Source organism: Heptranchias perlo, unplaced genomic scaffold, assembly GCF_035084215.1.
Source record: "Heptranchias perlo isolate sHepPer1 unplaced genomic scaffold, sHepPer1.hap1 HAP1_SCAFFOLD_237, whole genome shotgun sequence".
NCBI classification, from domain to species: domain Eukaryota; kingdom Metazoa; phylum Chordata; class Chondrichthyes; order Hexanchiformes; family Hexanchidae; genus Heptranchias; species Heptranchias perlo.
In genome coordinates, this window is record NW_027139249.1 from 480,349 (window position 1) to 501,011 (window position 20,663).

General features: G+C 58.5%; 1 protein-coding gene across 4 annotated transcripts in view; it reads right to left on the reverse strand.

Moving 5' to 3' along the window:
- Window positions 1-17,994, reverse strand: part of LOC137310267 (carbonic anhydrase 4-like) — an 83,727-nt gene extending 65,733 nt beyond the window's left edge. The window contains exons 1-3 of one of the 4 annotated variants that reach the window (XM_067978164.1): window positions 17,679-17,994; window positions 14,823-14,979; window positions 8,964-9,055 (exon numbers count right to left, since the gene is read on the reverse strand). In XM_067978164.1, the coding sequence (XP_067834265.1) occupies window positions 8,964-9,027 (64 nt within the window). In that variant the 5' untranslated portion in view covers window positions 9,028-9,055; window positions 14,823-14,979; window positions 17,679-17,994. The other 3 variants (XM_067978163.1, XM_067978166.1, XM_067978165.1) reach the window with 3 other exon arrangements.
- Between the last annotated feature and the right edge of the window lie 2,669 nt (window positions 17,995-20,663).

The following is a 20,663-nucleotide window of genomic DNA, read 5'->3' on the forward strand; positions in this document are numbered from 1 at the left end:
GGAACAGTGGGGTATAGAGAGAGAGGACACACTGGGGAACAGTGGGGTACAGAGAGGGGACACACTGGGGAACAGTGGGGTATAGAGAGAGGGGACACACTGGGGAACAGGGGTATAGAGAGAGGGGACACACTGGGGAACAGTGGGGTATGGAGAGAGAGGACACACTGGGGAACAGTGGGGTATGGAGAGAGAGGACACACTGGGGAACAGTGGGGTACAGAGAGGGGACACACTGGGGAACAGTGGGGTACAGAGAGAGGGGACACACTGGGGAACAGGGGTATAGAGAGAGGGGACACTGGGGAACAGTGGGGTTTCGAGAGAGGGGACACACTGGGGAACAGTGGGGTATAGAGAGAGGGGACACACTGGGGAACAGTGGGGTATATAGAGAGGGGACACACTGGGGAACAGTGGGGTATAGAGAGAGGGGACACACTGGGGAACAGTGGGGTATAGAGAGAGGGGACACACTGGGGAACAGTGGGGTATAGAGAGAGGGGGGACACACGGGGGAACAGTGGGGTATAGAGAGAGGGGGGACACACTGGGGAACAGTGGGGTATAGAGAGAGGGGGGACACACTGGGGAACAGTGGGGTATAGAGAGAGGGGGGACACACTGGGGAACAGTGGGGTATAGAGAGAGGGGACACACTGGGGAACAGTGGGGTATCGAGAGAGGGGACACAATGGGGAACAGTGGGGTATCGAGAGAGGGGACACACTGGGGAATAGTGGGGTATAGAGAGGGGACACACTGGGGAACAGTGGGGTAGAGAGAGAGGGGACACACTGGGGAACAGTGGGGTACAGAGAGGGGACACACTGGGGAACAGTGGGGTATGGAGAGAGAGGACACACTGGGGAACAGTGGGGTATCGAGAGAGGGGTCACACTGGGGAACAGTGGGGTATAGCGAGAGGGGACACACTGGGGAACAGTGGGGTTTCGAGAGGGGACACACTGGGGAACAGTGGGGTATATGGAGAGGGGACACACTGGGGAACAGTGGGGTACAGAGAGAGGCGTCACACTGGGGAACAGTGGGGTAAATGGGGAGAGGACACACTGGGGAACAGTGGGGTATAGAGAGAGGGGACACACTGGGGAACAGTGGGGTGCAGAGAGAGGGGACACACTGGGGAACAGTGGGGTATAGAGAGAGGGGACACACTGGGGAACAGTGGGGTATAGAGAGAGGGGACACACTGCGGAACAGTGGGGTATAGAGAGAGGGGACACACTGGGGAACAGTGGGGTATAGAGAGAGGGGACACACTGGGGAACAGTGGGGTATAGAGAGAGGGGACACACTGGGGAACAGTGGGGTATAGAGAGAGAGGGGACAGACTGGGGAACAGTGGGGTATAGAGAGAGGGGACACACTGGGGAACAGTGGGGTATAGAGAGAGGGGACACACTGGGGAACAGTGGGGTATAGAGAGAGAGGGGACAGACTGGGGAACAGTGGGGTATAGAGAGAGGGGACACACTGGGGAACAGTGGGGTATAGAGAGAGGACACACTGGGGAACAGTGGGGTATAGAGAGAGGGGACACACTGGGGAACAGTGGGGTATAGAGAGAGAGGACACACTGGGGAACAGTGGGGTATAGAGAGAGGGGACACACTGGGGAACAGTGGGGTATAGAGAGAGAGGGGACACATTGGGGAACGGTGGGGTATCGAGAGAGGGGACACACTGGGGAACAGTGGGGTATAGAGAGAGGGGGGACACACTGGGGAACAGTGGGGTATAGAGAGGGGACACACTGGGGTACAGTGGTGTATAGAGAGAGGGGGGACACACTGGGGAACAGTGGGGTATAGAGAGAGGGGACACACTGGGGAACAGTGGGGTTTCGAGAGAGGGGGGACACACTGGGGAACAGTGGGGTATGGAGAGAGGGGACACACTGGGGAACAGTGGGGTATAGAGAGAGGGGACACACTGGGGAACAGTGGGGTGTTGAGAGAGAGGGGACACACTGGGCAACAGTGGGGTATAGAGAGAGGGGACACACTGGGGAACAGTGGGGTATAGAGTGAGAGGGGACACTCTGGGGACAGTGGGGTGCAGAGAGAGGGGACACACTGGGGAACAGTGGGCTAAATAGAGAGGGGACACACTGGGGAACAGTGGGGTATTGAGAGAGAAGACACACTGGGGAACAGTGGGGTATAGAGAGAGGGGACACACTGGGGAACAGTGGGGTGTAGAGAGAGGGGACACACTGGGGAACAGTGGGGTATGGAGAGAGGGGACACACTGGGGAACAGTGGGGTATAGAGAGAGGGGACACACTGGGGAACAGTGGGGTATTGAGAGAGAAGACACACTGGGGAACATTGGGGTATGGAGAGAGGGGACACACTGGGGAACAGTGGGGTATAGATAGAGGGGACACACTGGGGAACAGTGGGGGATCGTGAGAGGAGACATACTGGGGAACAGTGGGGTATAGAGAGAGGGGACACACTGGGGAACAGTGGGGTATTGAGAGAGAAGACACACTGGGGAACAGTGGGTTATAGAGAGAGGGGACACACTGGGGAACAGTGGGGTATAGAGAGAGGGGACACACTGGGGAACAGTGGGGTATAGAGAGAGGGGACACACTGGGGAACAGTGGGGTATGGGGAGATGGGACACACTGGGGAATAGTGGGGTATAGAGAGGGGGACACACTGGGGAACAGTGGGGTATAGATAGGGGGACACACTGGGGAACAGTGCGGTATAGAGAGAGGGGTCACACTGGGGAACAGTGGGGTAAATGGGGAGAGGACACACTGGGGAACAGTGGGGTGTGGAGAGAGGGGACACACTGGGGAACAGTGGGGTATAGAGAGAGGGGGGACACACTGGGGAACAGTGGGGTATAGAGAGAGGGGGACACACTGGGGAACAGTGGGGTATAGAGAGAGGGGACACACTGGGGAACAGTGGGGTATCGAGAGAGGGGACACAATGGGGAACAGTGGGGTATCGAGAGAGGGGACGCACTGGGGAATAGTGGGGTATAGAGAGGGGACACACTGGGGAACAGTGGGGTATAGAGAGAGGGGACACACTGGGGAACAGTGGGGTACAGAGAGGGGACACACTGGGGAACAGTGGGGTATGGAGAGAGAGGACACACTGGGGAACAGTGGGGTATCGAGAGAGGGGACACACTGGGGAACAGTGGGGTATAGCGAGAGGGGACACACTGGGGAACAGTGGGGTTTCGAGAGGGGACACACTGGGGAACAGTGGGGTATATGGAGAGGGGACACACTGGGGAACAGTGGGGTACAGAGAGAGGCGTCACACTGGGGAACAGTGGGGTAAATGGGGAGAGGACACACTGGGGAACAGTGGGGTATAGAGAGAGGGGACACACTGGGGAACAGTGGGGTGCAGAGAGAGGGGACACACTGGGGAACAGTGGGGTATAGAGAGAGAGGACACACTGGGGAACAGTGGGGTATAGAGAGAGGGGACACACTGGGGAACAGTGGGGTATAGAGAGAGAGGACACACTGGGGAACAGTGGGGTATAGAGAGAGGGGACACACTGGGGAACAGTGGGGTATAGAGAGAGAGGACACACTGGGGAACAGTGGGGTATAGAGAGAGGGGACACACTGGGGAACAGTGGGGTATAGAGAGAGGGGACACACTGGGGAACAGTGGGTTAGATGAAGAGGGGTCACACTGGGGAACAGTGGGGTATAGAGAGAGAGGACACACTGGGGAACAGTGGGGTATAGAGAGAGAGGGGACAGACTGGGGAACAGTGGGGTATAGAGAGAGGGGACACACTGGGGAACAGTGGGGTATAGAGAGAGGACACACTGGGGAACAGTGGGGCATAGAGAGAGGGGACACACTGGGGAACAGTGGGGTATAGAGAGAGAGAGGACACACTGGGGAACAGTGGGGTATAGAGAGAGGGGACACACTGGGGAACAGTGGGGTATAGAGAGAGGGGACACACTGGGGAACAGTGGGGTATTGAGAGAGAAGACACACTGGGGAACAGTGGGGTATAGAGAGGGGACACACTGGGGTACAGTGGTGTATAGAGAGAGGGGGGACACACTGGGGAACAGTGGGGTATAGAGAGAGAGGGGACACACTGGGGAACAGTGGGGTATCGAGAGAGGGGACACACTGGGGAACAGTGGGGTATAGAGAGAGAGGGGACACTCTGGGGACAGTGGGGTATAGAGAGAGGGGACACACTGGGGAACAGTGGGGTATAGAGAGAGGGGACACACTGGGGAACAGTGGGCTAAATAGAGAGGGGACACACTGGGGAACAGTGGGGTATTGAGAGAGAAGACACACTGGGGAACAGTGGGGTATGGAGAGAGGGGACACACTGGGGAACAGTGGGGTATAGAGAGAGGGGACACACTGGGGAACAGTGGGGTATTGAGAGAGAAGACACACTGGGGAACAGTGGGGTATGGAGAGAGGGGACACACTGGGGAACAGTGGGGTATAGATAGAGGGGACACACTGGGGAACAGTGGGGGATCGTGAGAGGAGACATACTGGGGAACAGTGGGGTATAGAGAGAGGGGACACACTGGGGAACAGTGGGGTATTGAGAGAGAAGACACACTGGGGAACAGTGGGGTATAGAGAGAGGGGACACACTGGGGAACAGTGGGGTATAGAGAGAGGGGACACACTGGGGAACAGTGGGGTATAGAGAGAGGGGACACACTGGGGAACAGTGGGGTCTGGGGAGATGGGACACACTGGGGAATAGTGGGGTATAGAGAGGGGGACACACTGGGGAACAGTGGGGTATAGAGAGGGGGACACACTGGGGAACAGTGGGGTATAGAGAGAGGGGTCACACTGGGGAACAGTGGGGTAAATGGGGAGAGGACACACTGGGGAACAGTGGGGTATAGAGAGAGGGGACACACTGGGGAACAGTGGGGTATATGGAGAGGGGACACACTGGGGAACAGTGGGGTATAGAGAGAGGACACACTGGGGAACAGTGGGGTATAGAGAGAGGGGACACACTGGGGAACAGTGGGGTATAGAGAGAGGGGACACACTGGGGAACAGTGGGGTATAGAGAGAGGGGACACACTGGGGAACAGTGGGGTATAGAGAGAGGGGACAGACTGGAGAACAGTGGGGTATAGAGAGAGGGGACACACTGGGGAACAGTGGGGTATTGAGAGAGGGGTCACACTGGGGAACAGTGGGGTATAGAGAGAGAGGACACACTGGGGAACAGTGGGGTATAGAGAGAGGGGTCACACTGGGGAACAGTGGGGTATAGAGAGAGGGGACACACTGGGGAACAGTGGGGTCTCGAGAGAGGGGACACACTGGGGAACAGTGGGGTATAGAGAGAGGGGACACACTGGGGAACAGTGGGGTATAGAGAGAGGGGACACACTGGGGAACAGTGGGGTATTGAGAGAGAGGGGACACACTGGGGAACAGTGGGGTATTGAGAGAGGGGTCACACTGGGGAACAGTGGGGTATAGAGAGAGAGGGGACACACTGGGGAACAGTGGGGTATAGAGAGAGGGGACACACTGGGGAACAGTGGGGTATAGAGAGAGGGGACACACTGGGGAACAGTGGGGTATAGAGAGAGGGGACACACTGGGGAACAGTGGGGTATGGAGAGAGGGGACACACTGGGGAACAGTGGGGTATAGAGAGAGGGGACACACTGGGGAACAGTGGGCTAAATAGAGAGGGGACACACTGGGGAACAGTGGGGTATTGAGAGAGAAGACACACTGGGGAACAGTGGGGTATGGAGAGAGGGGACACACTGGGGAACAGTGGGGTATAGAGAGAGGGGACACACTGGGGAACAGTGGGGTATTGAGAGAGAAGACACACTGGGGAACAGTGGGGTATGGAGAGAGGGGACACACTGGGGAACAGTGGGGTATAGATAGAGGGGACACACTGGGGAACAGTGGGGGATCGTGAGAGGAGACATACTGGGGAACAGTGGGGTATAGAGAGAGGGGACACACTGGGGAACAGTGGGGTATTGAGAGAGAAGACACACTGGGGAACAGTGGGGTATAGAGAGAGGGGACACACTGGGGAACAGTGGGGTATAGAGAGAGGGGACACACTGGGGAACAGTGGGCTATAGAGAGAGGGGACACACTGGGGAACAGTGGGGTATGGGGAGATGGGACACACTGGGGAATAGTGGGGTATAGAGAGGGGGACACACTGGGGAACAGTGGGGTATAGAGAGGGGGACACACTGGGGAACAGTGGGGTATAGAGAGAGGGGTCACACTGGGGAACAGTGGGGTAAATGGGGAGAGGACACACTGGGGAACAGTGGGGTATAGAGAGAGGGGACACACTGGGGAACAGTGGGGTATATGGAGAGGGGACACACTGGGGAACAGTGGGGTATGGAGAGAGGGGACACACTGGGGAACAGTGGGGTATAGAGAGAGAGGACACACTGGGGAACAGTGGGGTATAGAGAGAGGGGACACACTGGGGAACAGTGGGGTACAGAGAGAGGGGACACACTGGGGAACAGTGTGGTATAGAGAGAGGGGACACACTGGGGAACAGTGGGGTATAGAGAGAGGACACACTGGGGAACAGTGGGGTATAGAGAGAGGGGACACACTGGGGAACAGTGGGGTATAGAGAGAGGGGACACACTGGGGAACAGTGGGGTATAGAGAGAGGGGACACACTGGGGAACAGTGGGGTATAGAGAGAGTGGACAGACTGGGGAACAGTGGGGTATAGAGAGAGGGGACACACTGGGGAACAGTGGGGTATTGAGAGAGGGGTCACACTGGGGAACAGTGGGGTATAGAGAGAGAGGACACACTGGGGAACAGTGGGGTATAGAGAGAGGGGTCACACTGGGGAACAGTGGGGTATAGAGAGAGGGGACACACTGGGGAACAGTGGGGTATAGAGAGAGGGGACACACTGGGGAACAGTGGGGTATAGAGAGAGGGGACACACTGGGGAACAGTGGGGTATAGAGAGAGGGGACACACTGGGGAACAGTGGGGTATTGAGAGAGACGGGACACACTGGGGAACAGTGGGGTATTGAGAGAGGGGTCACACTGGGGAACAGTGGGGTATAGAGAGAGAGGGGACACACTGGGGAACAGTGGGGTATAGAGAGAGGGGACACACTGGGGAACAGTGGGGTATAGAGAGAGGGGACACACTGGGGAACAGTGGGGTATGGAGAGAGGGGACACACTGGGGAACAGTGGGGTATAGAGAGAGGGGTCACACTGGGGAACAGTGGGGTATAGAGAGAGGGGACACACTGGGGAACAGTGGGGTATAGAGAGAGGGGACACACTGGGGAACAGTGGGGTATAGAGAGAGGGGACACACTGGGGAACAGTGGGGTATTGAGAGAGGGGTCACACTGGGGAACAGTGGGGTATGGAGAGAGAGGGGACACACTGGGGAACAGTGGGGTATAGAGAGAGGGGACACACTGGGGAACAGTGGGGTATAGAGAGAGGGGACACACTGGGGAACAGGGGTGCAGGCAGAGGGGACACACTGGGGAACAGTGGGGTTTCGAGAGAGGCGACACACTGGGGAACAGTGGGGTTTCGAGAGAGAGGGGACACACTGGGGAACAGTGGGGTATAGAGAGAGGCGACACACTGGGGAACAGTGGGGTATAGAGAGAGAGGACACACTGGGGAACAGTGGGGTATGGAGAGAGGGGACACACTGGGGAACAGTGGGGTATAGAGAGACGGGTCACACTGGGGAACTGTGGGGTTTCGAGAGAGAGGACACACTGGGGAACAGTGGGGTATAGAGAGAGGGGACACACTGGGGAACAGTGGGGTATCGAGAGAGGGGACACACTGGGGAACAGTGGGGTATCGAGAGAGGCGACACACTGGGGAACAGTGGGGTATTGAGAGAGGGGACACACTGGGGAACAGTGGGGTATAGAGAGAGAGAGGACACACTGGGGAACAGTGGGGTATAGAGAGAGAGGACACACTGGGGAACAGTGGGGTATGGAGAGAGGGGACACACTGGGGAACAGTGGGGTATCGAGAGAGAGGGGACACACTGGGGAACAGTGGAGTATAGAGAGAGGGGACACACTGGGGAACAGTGGGGTATAGAGAGAGGGGACACACTGGGAAACAGTCGGGTATATTGAGAGGGGACACACTGGGGAACAGTGGGGTATAGAGAGAGGGGACACACTGGGGAACAGTGGGGTATCGAGAGAGAGGGGACACACTGGGGAACAGTGGGGTATAGAGAGAGGGGACACACTGGGAAACAGTCGGGTATATTGAGAGGGGACACACTGGGGAACAGTCGGGTATATTGAGAGGGGACACACCTCAACCCTCTACCGCTGCCCCTCCTCCCGTCCTCTCCCCCTCCTCCCGTCCTCTCCCCCTCCTCCCGTCCTCTCCCCCTCCTCCCGTCCTCTCCCCCTCCTCCCGTCCTCTCCCCCTCCTCCCGTCCTCTCCCCCTCCTCCCGTCCTCTCCCCCTCCTCCCGTCCTCTCCCCTCCCGCCCAACTTCTCCGCCCGCCCCCCCCACTCTCCAATACAAACCAGGCGGGGCCCGAGTTGATAGCCAGGTTGTGCTGAGTTTGCTGATCTTGGTGATGGACGTGTCCTAACATTTTCCCCCAGTGTCCCTGGATCAGGACGAGCGACCGGCGGCCGGTGATGGACAGCGGGCGGAGATGGCCGTCGGTCCTGCTGCTGATCATTGCCCAATCCGTGTCCGTGGGCATCAGAAGAGTTTGGGCTGCCCTGGTCAGGCCCCCTGTGGCCAATCACTCTCCAGGCGGACACTTGCTGATCTTTTAATTGTGTGAGGACAATAAGGGGATTCAGGGGGACCGCCATCTGGCCAGGAGGTCACCTCCTGATGAGAGTCAGGGCCGGACGAGGTGTTTCGACTGCTGGCCGATACTCACCTTTTGAAGAGTCCAGCTGGGGGAGTCCGAGAAGGAACAACACGAGGAGTGCCTCCATTCCCATTCGCTGTGTCTCCTGAGCCCGTTAACTCCTGCAAGCCAAACAGAAACACAATGGTGATGTTGGCCGATGTTTCGCGTCCTGCTATTTCAGTACGTCCAGGTATTGTGCGGTGCACGACGTTGGCTGTGGAGAGATTTGGGACATCCTGAGGTGATAGAAATGTCAGTGCTTTCTGCTTCTTTGACCTCCATCTCCAGTCAACATCTGCGCCCCTCCATCTCCAGTCAACATCTGCGCCCCTCCGTCTCCAGTCAACATCTGCGCCCCTCCGTCTCCAGTCAACATCTGCGCCCCTCCGTCTCCAGTCAACATCTGCGCCCCTCCGTCTCCAGTCAACATCTGCGCCCCTCCGTCTCCAGTCAACATCTGCGCCCCTCCATCTCCAGTCAACATCTGCGCCCCTCCATCTCCAGTCAACATCTGCGCCCCCCCATCTCCAGTCAACATCTGCGCCCCTCCATCTCCAGTCAACATCTGCGCCCCTCCATCTCCAGTCAACATCTGCGCCCCTCCATCTCCAGTCAACATCTGCGCCCCTCCATCTCCAGTCAACATCTGCGCCCCTCCATCTCCAGTCAACATCTGCGCCCCTCCATCTCCAGTCAACATCTGCGCCCCTCCATCTCCAGTCAACATCTGCGCCCCTCCATCTCCAGTCAACATCTGCGCCCCTCCATCTCCAGTCAACATCTGCGCCCCTCCATCTCCAGTCAACATCTGCGCCCCTCCATCTCCAGTCAACATCTGCGCCCCTCCATCTCCAGTCAACATCTGCGCCCCTCCATCTCCAGTCAACATCTGCGCCCCTCCATCTCCAGTCAACATCTGCGCCCCTCCATCTCCAGTCAACATCTGCGCCCCTCCATCTCCAGTCCCACATCTGCGCCCCTCCATGAACTGTGCCCAGTGTGTGTCGGTGCGAGGGGAGCTGTGCCCAGCGAGTGTCAGTGCCCAGCGAGCGCCATTACATGGGGCACTGTGCCTAGCAAAAATTAACACCCATGGAAGTTTATCACAACCAACAATTTGCATTTATATAGCGCCTTTAATGTAGTAAAACGTCCCAAGGTGCTTCGCAGGAACGATTATCAGACAAAATTTGACCCCGAGCCACATGAGATATTTGGACAGGTGACCAAAAGCTCGGTCAAAGAGGGAGGTTTTTAGGAGCGTCTTAAAGGAGGAGAGAGGGGGGAGAGGTTTAGGGAGGGAATTCCAGAGCTTAGGGCCCAGGCAGCTGAAGGCACGGCCGCCAATGGTGGAGCGATGGGAATCGGGAGATGGACAAGAGGCCGGAATTGGAGGAGAGCAGAGATCTCGGAGGGTTGTCGGGGCTGGAGGAGGTTACAGAGATAGGGAGGGGGGGGTGCGAGGGGCCGTGGAGGGATTTGAACACGAGGATGAGAATTTTAAACTCGAGGCGTTCCCGGACCGGGAGCCAATGTCGGTCCAGCGAGCACAGGGGGGTGATGGGTGAACGGGACTGGGTGCGAGTTAGGATAGGGGGGGACAGTGGGAGTTTTAGATGAGTTGAGGGTGGAAGGTGGGAGGCCGGCCAGGAGAGCATTGGAATCGTCCGAGTCTGGAGGTCACAGAGATTTCAGATGGAGATGGGTGCTTTGAGTGAGGGAGGAGCAGTGAGTCTGTGATATCACGTGTTAAAAATCCTTCTGTTGACTATCTCCTGGTTTTGTTTACAGTAAGCAGGTGAATGATTGATTGGCTGGGTGGGTTTGGAAGATCAGTGAGAATCAGTCCTTTATCAGAGATGCCATCAGCTGGTACAAGCTGTTCCATTTATCTCCAGCTCACTGCTTCACCATCTGAAATATTTGCTCGTGTTTTGAGACTCTGAAGGGCAAAGAAACAGGTCATTGAACTGATGGTAACTGTGATACCAAGTCAGCAGCTCTCAACTCTCAATGTTAATGACAGTACTCAGTCCAACTGCAGGCTCAACCAACTCCCACCCGTCTCACATCTGTATCTGGGGAGGACCCTCCAACTCCCGCCTGTCTCACATCTGTATCTGGGGAGGACCCTCCAACTCCCACCTGTCTCACATCTGTATCTGGGGAGGACCCTCCAACTCCCGCCTGTCTCACATCTGTATCTGGGGAGGACCCTCCAACTCCCGCCTGTCTCACATCTGTATCTGGGGAGGACCCTCCAACTCCCACCTGTCCCACATCTGTGTCTGGGGAGGACCCTCCAACTCCCGCCTGTCTCACATCTGTATCTGGGGAGGACCCTCCAACTCCCGCCTGTCTCACATCTGTATCTGGGGAGGACCCTCCAACTCCCACCCGTCTCACATCTGTATCTGGGGAGGACCCTCCAACTCCCACCCGTCTCACATCTGTATCTGGGGAGGACCCTCCAACTCCCACCTGTCCCACATCTGTGTCTGGGGAGGACCCTCCAACTCCCGCCTGTCTCACATCTGTATCTGGGGAGGACCCTCCAACTCCCACCTGTCCCACATCTGTGTCTGGGGAAGACCCTCCAACTCCCACCCGTCTCACCTCTGTATCTGGGGAGGACCCTCCAACTCCCGCCTGTCTCACATCTGTATCTGGGGAGGACCCTCCAACTCCCGCCTGTCCACATCTGTATCTGGGGAGGACCCTCCAACTCCCACCCGTCTCACCTCTGTATCTGGGGAGGACCCTCCAACTCCCGCCTGTCCCACATCTGTATCTGGGGAGGACCCTCCAACTCCCACCTGTCCCACATCTGTGTCTGGGGAGGACCCACCAACTCCCGCCTGTCCCACATCTGTATCTGGAGAGGTCTCTCTAATCCCCTTTCTAATCCGCTCTCTCACACTCCTGTATCTGGGGAGGTCCCTCTAACCCCTCTCTCACACTCCTGTATCTGGGGAGGTCCCTCTAACCCCCTCTCTCACTCCTGGATCTGGGGAGGTCTCTCTAACCCCTCTCTCACACTCCTGTATCTGGGAGGTCCCTCTAACCCCCTCTCACACACTCCTGTATCTGGGGAGGTCCCTCCAACCCCTCTCTCACACACTCCTGTATCTGGGGAGGTCCCTTCAACCCCTCTCTCTCACACTCCTGTATCTGGGGAGGTCCCACTAACCCCTCTCTCACACTCCTGTATCTGGGGAGGTCCCTCCAACCCCTCTCTCACATACTCCTGTATCTGGGGAGGTCCCTCTAACCCCCTCTCTCTCACATACTCCTGTATCTGGGGAGGTCCCTCTAACCCCTCTCTCTCACTCCTGGGTATCTGGGGAGGTCCCTCGAATCTCCCCCTCAGTCTGGCGGGCTCCTCCCCTCCCTGAGTCTGGGGAGATGACTCCTCCCCTCCCTGGTGACTCCTCCCCACCCTACGCTGAAGGACCTTATCAGTTTTGCTGCTTCCTTATTAGTCATGAGGGTCGCTGCTCCTCGAGCTGTTGATGAACAGAGATACTGATCTTCAGCCTTGGGGGTGGGGGGAACAGCATCAGAAGTGGATGTTTGGGGCTGGGACATATTCAGAGCACTAAAAATAGTGGCCGATATCACCAGCTGAACAGTGTGTCAGAGGTGAGTCAGCAAATGATGCATCGCTGCCTTGCCCTGGAATTTTCCTCAGGGCACCAACACAGAACAAAGCAGCCACAGAATTCAGTGGCTCTCGGTTTTAAACCCAAGGATGTTATTCTGATGTTCATAACACCTCAGAGCACTGGGGTCCCTCCCCCTCGATGGACTCGACAGAAACGGCTGAGGCAGTGCTGAGGGGGCTGGGTTTGGGTCTGTGTTTGTAGGATCAGGACAGGACTCTTACAGAAGTTTTCATTCTCCCGTTTATGATCAATCCCACCTACCTACCTTCTCCCCATATCCTTTACTCCCACCTACCCACCATCTCCCCATATCCCTCAATCCCACCTACCCACCTTCTCCCCATATCCCTCAATCCCACCTACCCACCTTCTCCCCATATCCCCCAATCCCACCTACCCACCTTCTCCCCATATCCCTCAATCCCACCTACCTACCTTCTCCCCATATCCCTTACTCCCACCTACCCACCATCTCCCCATATCCCTCAATCCCACCTACCCACCTTCTCCCCATATCCCTCAATCCCACCTACCCACCTTCTCCCCATATCCCCCAATCCCACCTACCCACCTTCTCCCCATATCCCCCAATCCCACCTACCCACCTTCTCCCCATATCCCCCAATCCCACCTACCCACCTTCTCCCCATATCCCCCAATCCCACCTACCCACCTTCTCCCCATATCCCTCAATCCCACCTACCCACCTTCTCCCCATATCCCTCAATCCCACCTACCTACCTTCTCCCCATATCCCTTACTCCCACCTACCCACCATCTCCCCATATCCCTCAATCCCACCTACCCACCTTCTCCCCATATCCCTCAATCCCACCTTCTCCCCATATCCCTCAATCCCACCTTCTCCCCATATCCCTCAATCCCACCTTCTCCCCGTATCCCTCACTCCCACCTTCTCCCCGTATCCCTCACTCCCACCTTCTCCCCATATCCCTCAATCCCACCTTCTCCCCGTATCCCTCACTCCCACCTTCTCCCCGTATCCCTCACTCCCACCTTCTCCCCATATCCCTCAATCCCACCTTCTCCCCGTATCCCTCAATCCCACCTTCTCCCCGTATCCCTCACTCCCACCTTCTCCCCGTATCCCTCACTCCCACCTTCTCCCCATATCCCTCACTCCCACCTTCTCCCCGTATCCCTCACTCCCACCTTCTCCCCGTATCCCTCACTCCCACCTTCTCCCCGTATCCCTCACTCCCACCTTCTCCCCGTATCCCTCACTCCCACCTTCTCCCCGTATCCCTCACTCCCACCTTCTCCCCGTATCCCTCACTCCCACCTTCTCCCCGTATCCCTCACTCCCACCTTCTCCCCGTATCCCTCACTCCCACCTTCTCCCCGTATCCCTCACTCCCACCTTCTCCCCATATCCCTCAATCCCACCTTCTCCCCGTATCCCTCACTCCCACCTTCTCCCCGTATCCCTCACTCCCACCTTCTCCCCATATCCCTCAATCCCACCTTCTCCCCGTATCCCTCAATCCCACCTTCTCCCCGTATCCCTCACTCCCACCTTCTCCCCGTATCCCTCACTCCCACCTTCTCCCCATATCCCTCACTCCCACCTTCTCCCCGTATCCCTCACTCCCACCTTCTCCCCGTATCCCTCACTCCCACCTTCTCCCCGTATCCCTCACTCCCACCTTCTCCCCGTATCCCTCACTCCCACCTTCTCCCCGTATCCCTCACTCCCACCTTCTCCCCGTATCCCTCACTCCCACCTTCTCCCCATATCCCTCAATCCCACCTACCCACCTTCTCCCCATATCCCTCACTCCCACCTTCTCCCCGTATCCCTCACTCCCACCTTCTCCCCGTATCCCTCACTCCCACCTTCTCCCCGTATCCCTCACTCCCACCTTCTCCCCGTATCCCTCACTCCCACCTTCTCCCCGTATCCCTCACTCCCACCTTCTCCCCGTATCCCTCACTCCCACCTTCTCCCCGTATCCCTCACTCCCACCTTCTCCCCGTATCCCTCACTCCCACCTTCTCCCCGTATCCCTCACTCCCACCTTCTCCCCGTATCCCTCACTCCCACCTTCTCCCCGTATCCCTCACTCCCACCTTCTCCCCGTATCCCTCACTCCCACCTTCTCCCCGTATCCCTCACTCCCACCTTCTCCCCGTATCCCTCACTCCCACCTTCTCCCCGTATCCCTCACTCCCACCTTCTCCCCGTATCCCTCACTCCCACCTTCTCACATCGATCTGCTGTCGTCCTTACGTTCCAAGGACATTTTTTTTAAAAATCTATCGCGTGTCTCTGGATTATGTCACTTCCACAGTGTGGTGTTGAGCAGCAGCCACTGTTGTAATGTCGGTGTCAGGTCGGCACAGCAAGAGGCAACGACCTGCAATCAGATGAATCATCAGATAATTTTTGCTTTGATTTAATTGATGTTGGTCGAGATGGAATGTTGGCCCCAGAACACCGGGGAGAATTTCCTGCTCTTCTTCCAATATTGTCTCAGGGATCTTTAACCAGAGAGGGTTGAGGGTGCCTTGGTTTAAAGTCTCATACAGTAGATGGTACCTCCGACAGCGCGGCGCTCCCTCGGTACCGACCCTCCGGCAGCGCGGCGCTCCCTCGGCACCGACCCTCCGGCAGTGCGGCGCTCCCTCGGCACCGACCCTCCCGCAGCGCGGCGCTCCCTCGGCACCGACCCTACGACAGCGCGGCGCTCCCTCGGCACCGAACCTCCGGCAGCGCGGCGCTCCCTCGGCACCGACCCTCCGGCAGCGCGGCGCTCCCTCGGCACCGACCCTCCGGCAGCGCGGCGCTCCCTCGGCACCGACCCTCCGGCAGCGCGGCGCTCCCTCGGCACCGACCCTCCGGCAGCGCGGCGCTCCCTCGGCACCGACCCTCCGGCAGCGCGGCGCTCCCTCGGCACCGACCCTCCGGCAGCGCGGCGCTCCCTCGGCACCGACCCTCCGGCAGCGCGGCGCTCCCTCGGCACCGACCCTCCGGCAGCGCGGCGCTCCCTCGGCACCGACCCTCCGGCAGCGCGGCGCTCCCTCGGCACCGACCCTCCGGCAGCGCGGCGCTCCCTCGGCACCGACCCTCCGGCAGCGCGGCGCTCCCTCGGCACCGACCCTCCGGCAGCGCGGCGCTCCCTCGGCACCGACCCTCCGGCAGCGCGGCGCTCCCTCGGCACCGACCCTCCGGCAGCGCGGCGCTCCCTCGGCACCGACCCTCCGGCAGCGCGGCGCTCCCTCGGCACGGACCCTCCGGCAGCGCGGCGCTCCCTCGGCACGGACCCTCCGGCAGCGCGGCGCTCCCTCGGCACGGACCCTCCGGCAGCGCGGCGCTCCCTCGGCACGGACCCTCCGGCAGCGCGGCGCTCCCTCGGCACGGACCCTCCGGCAGCGCGGCGCTCCCTCGGCACGGACCCTCCGGCAGCGCGGCGCTCCCTCGGCACGGACCCTCCGGCAGCGCGGCGCTCCCTCGGCACGGACCCTCCGGCAGCGCGGCGCTCCCTCGGCACCGACCCTCCGGCAGCGCGGCGCTCCCTCGGCACCGACCCTCCGGCAGCGCGGCGCTCCCTCGGCACGGACCCTCCGGCAGCGCGGCGCTCCCTCGGCACGGACCCTCCGGCAGCGCGGCGCTCCCTCGGCACGGACCCTCCGGCAGCGCGGCGCTCCCTCGGCACGGACCCTCCGGCAGCGCGGCGCTCCCTCGGCACGGACCCTCCGGCAGCGCGGCGCTCCCTCGGCACGGACCCTCCGGCAGCGCGGCGCTCCCTCGGCACGGACCCTCCGGCAGCGCGGCGCTCCCTCGGCACGGACCCTCCGGCAGCGCGGCGCTCCCTCGGCACGGACCCTCCGGCAGCGCGGCGCTCCCTCGGCACGGACCCTCCGGCAGCGCGGCGCTCCCTCGGCACGGACCCTCCGGCAGCGCGGCGCTCCCTCGGCACGGACCCTCCGGCAGCGCGGCGCTCCCTCGGCACGGACCCTCCGGCAGCGCGGCGCTCCCTCGGCACGGACCCTCCGGCAGCGCGGCGCTCCCTCGGCACGGACCCTCCGGCAGCGCGGCGCTCCCTCGGCACGGACCCTCCGGCAGCGCGGCGCTCCCTCGGCACGGACCCTCCGGCAGCGCGGCGCTCCCTCGGCACGGACCCTCCGGCAGCGCGGCGCTCCCTCGGCACGGACCCTCCGGCAGCGCGGCGCTCCCTCGGCACGGACCCTCCGGCAGCGCGGCGCTCCCTCGGCACCGACCCTCCGGCAGCGCGGCGCTCCCTCGGCACCGACCCTCCGGCAGCGCGGCGCTCCCTCGGCACCGACCCTCCGGCAGCGCGGCGCTCCCTCGGCACCGACCCTCCGGCAGCGCGGCGCTCCCTCGGCACCGACCCTCCGGCAGCGCGGCGCTCCCTCGGCACCGACCCTCCGGCATCGCGGCGCTCCCTCGGCACCGACCCTCCGGCAGCGCGGCGCTCCCTCGGCACCGACCCTCCGGCAGCGCGGCGCTCCCTCGGCACCGACCCTCCGGCAGCGCGGCGCTCCCTCGGCACCGACCCTCCGGCAGCGCGGCGCTCCCTCGGCACCGACCCTCCGGCAGCGCGGCGCTCCCTCGGCACCGACCCTCCGGCAGCGCGGCGCTCCCTCGGCACCGACCCTCCGGCAGCGCGGCGCTCCCTCGGCACCGACCCTCCGGCAGCGCGGCGCTCCCTCGGCACCGACCCTCCGGCAGCGCGGCGCTCCCTCGGCACCGACCCTCCGGCAGCGCGGCGCTCCCTCGGCACCGACCCTCCGACAGCGCGGCGCTCCCTCGGCACCGACCCTCCGACAGCGCGGCGCTCCCTCGGCACCGACCCTCCCACAGCGCGGCGCTCCCTCGGCACCGACCCTCTGGTGAGCGTCAGCCTGGATTCTGGAGTCTGTGAATCAGAGAGGAGGGAGAGAGCGAGAGCCGAGATTGGGAGCCCAGTCTTCGGGAAAGACCTGCTCGCCTCCAGGTTCTTGTCGTTTCCGACCCATCGCGGGAGCACGTATGGCTGCACAATTAAACTCCGACTTTGGAAGGTGATATCCGATCTTCCTGACAGCTGATTACCTGAGGCAGTTTCCCTCTTTGTTCAGTGACTGTCACCCGATGGGCACGGCCAGTCAGGTTTTAAACTGCACCTTGAAAGGTCAGGAGGTTTTTGGGGGTGACGTCTCTCTCTATTGTATTCTTGAGACTAATTCAGCTGCCAAAAGCATCCCTCGGGCAGAGATGTGAGATTCGCGAGTGATCGAATCAGCCTTAACCTGCGGCATGCACTCATCCTGCTGCTTCCATTCACTTCAACTGTTTGCGGGAGGTGGGTGTGTGAGGAGCCCCAGGGCAGACAGAGAAAGAGTCGCACTCAGGATGACCAGCGTTTTCTGTTTTTATTTCAGGTTGACAGCATCTGTAGTGTTTTCATATTGATTTATGATGAGTTCTTTGTTGGCCCACAGAGAGGGAGACAGAGAGAGAGAGGAACTGTATAACCCAGCACAGAGAGAGAGAAAGAGAGAGAGGAACAGTATAACCCAGCACAGAGAGAGAGAGAGGAACTGTATAACCCAGCACAGAGAGAGAGAGAGAGAGAGAGAGAGGAACTGTATAACCCAGCACAGAGAGAGAGAGAGAGAGAGAGAGGAACTGTATAACCCAGCACAGAGAGAGAGAGAGAGGAACTGTATAACCCAGTGCAGAGAGAGAGAGAGAGGAACTGTAGAACCCAGCACAGAGAGAGTGAGAGAGAGAGGAACTGTATAACCCAGCACAGAGAGAGAGAGAGAGAGAGAGGAACTGTATAACCCAGCACAGAGAGAGAGAGAGAGGAACTGTATAACCCAGCACAGAGAGAGAGAGAGAGAGAGGAACAGTATAACCCAGCACAGAGAGAGAGAGAGAGAGAGAGGAACTGTATAACCCAGCACAGAGAGAGAGAGAGAGAGAGGAACTGTATAACCCAGCACAGAGAGAGAGAGAGGAAATGTATAACCCAGCACAGAGAGAGAGAGAGAGGAACTGTACAACCCAGCACAGAGAGAGTGAGAGAGAGAGAGGAACTGTATAACCAAGCACAGAGAGAGAGAGAGGAAATGTATAACCCAGTACAGAGAGAGAGAGAGAGGAACTGTACAACCCAGCACAGAGAGAGAGAGAGGAAATGTATAACCCAGTACAGAGAGAGAGAGAGAGGAACTGTACAACCCAGCACAGAGAGAGTGAGAGAGAGAGGAACTGTATAACCGAGCACAGAGAGAGAGAGAGAGAGGAACTGTATAACCTAGCACAGAGAGAGAGAGAGAGGAACTGTATAACCCAGCACAGAGAGAGAGAGAGGAACTGTATAACCCAGCACAGAGAGAGAGAGAGAGAGAGGAACTGTATAACCCAGCACAGAGAGAGTGAGAGAGAGAGAGAGAGGAACTGTATAACCCAGCACAGAGAGAGAGAGAGAGGAACTGTATAATCCAGCACAGAGAGAGAGAGAGAGAGGAACTGTATAACCCAGCACAGAGAGAGAGAGAGAGGAACTGTATAACCCAGCACAGAGAGAGAGAGAGAGAGAGAGAGAGGAACTGTATAACCCAGCACAGAGAGAGAGAGAGAGAGAGAGAGGAACTGTATAACCCAGCACAGAGATAGAGAAAGAGAGAGAGGAAATGTATAACCCAGCACAGAGAGAGAGAGAGAGAGAGAGAGGAAATGTATAACCCAGCACAGAGAGAGAGAGAGAGAGAGGAAGTGTATAACCCAGCACAGAGATAGAGAAAGAGAGAGAGGAAATGTATAACCCAGCACAGAGAGAGAGAGAGAGAGAGAGAGGAAATGTATAACCCAGCACAGAGAGAGAGAGAGAGAGAGAGAGAGGAAATGTATAACCCAGCACAGAGAGAGAGAGAGAGAGAGAGAGGAACTGTATAACCCAGCACAGAGAGAGAGAGAGAGAGGAAATGTATAACCCAGCACAGAGAGAGAGAGAGAGAGAGAGAGAGGAACTGTATAACCCAGCACAGAGAGAGAGAGAGAGAGAGGAACTGTATAACCCAGCACAGAGAGAGAGAGAGAGAGAGAGAGAGAGGAACTGTATAACCCAGCACAGAGAGGGAGGGAGAGAGAGAGAGAGGAACTGTATAACCCAGCACAGAGAGAGAGAGAGAGAGAGAGGAACTGTATAACCCAGCACAGAGAGAGAGAGAGAGAGAGAGGAACTGTATAACCCAGCACAGAGAGAGAGAGAGAGAGGAACTGCATAACCCAGCACGGAGAGAGAGAGAGAGGAACTGTATAACCCAGCACAGAGAGAGAGAGAGAGAGAGGAACAGTATAACCCAGCACAGTGAGAGAGAGAGAGAGAGAGAGAGGAACTGTATAACCCAGCACAGTGAGAGAGAGAGAGAGAGAGAGGAACTGTATAACCCAGCACAGAGAGAGAGAGAGGAACAGTATAACCCAGCACAGAGAGAGAGAGAGAGAGAGAGAGGAACTGTATAACCCAGCACAGAGAGAGAGAGAGAGAGAGAGAGGAACTGTATAACCCAGCACAGAGAGAGAGAGAGGAACTGTATAACCCAGCACAGAGAGAGAGAGAGGAACTGTATAACCCAGCACAGAGAGAGAGAGAGAGAGGAAGTGTATAACCCAGCACAGAGAGAGAGAAAGAAAGAGAGGAAATGTATAACCCAGCACAGAGAGAGAGAAAGAGAGAGAGAGGAACTGTATAACCCAGCACAGAGAGAGAGAGAGAGAGAGAGGAACTGTATAACCCAGCACAGAGAGAGAGAGAGAGAGAGAGAGGAACTGTATAACCCAGCACAGAGAGAGAGAGAGAGAGAGAGAGGAACTGTATAACCCAGCACAGAGAGAGAGAGAGAGGAACTGTATAACCCAGCACAGAGAGAGAGAGAGAGAGAGGAAATGTATAACCCAGCACAGAGAGAGAGAGAGAGAGAGAGGAACTGCATAACCCAGCACAGAGAGAGAGAGGAACTGTATAACCCAGCACAGAGAGAGAGAGAGAGAGAGAGAGGAACTGTATAACCCAGCACAGAGAGAGAG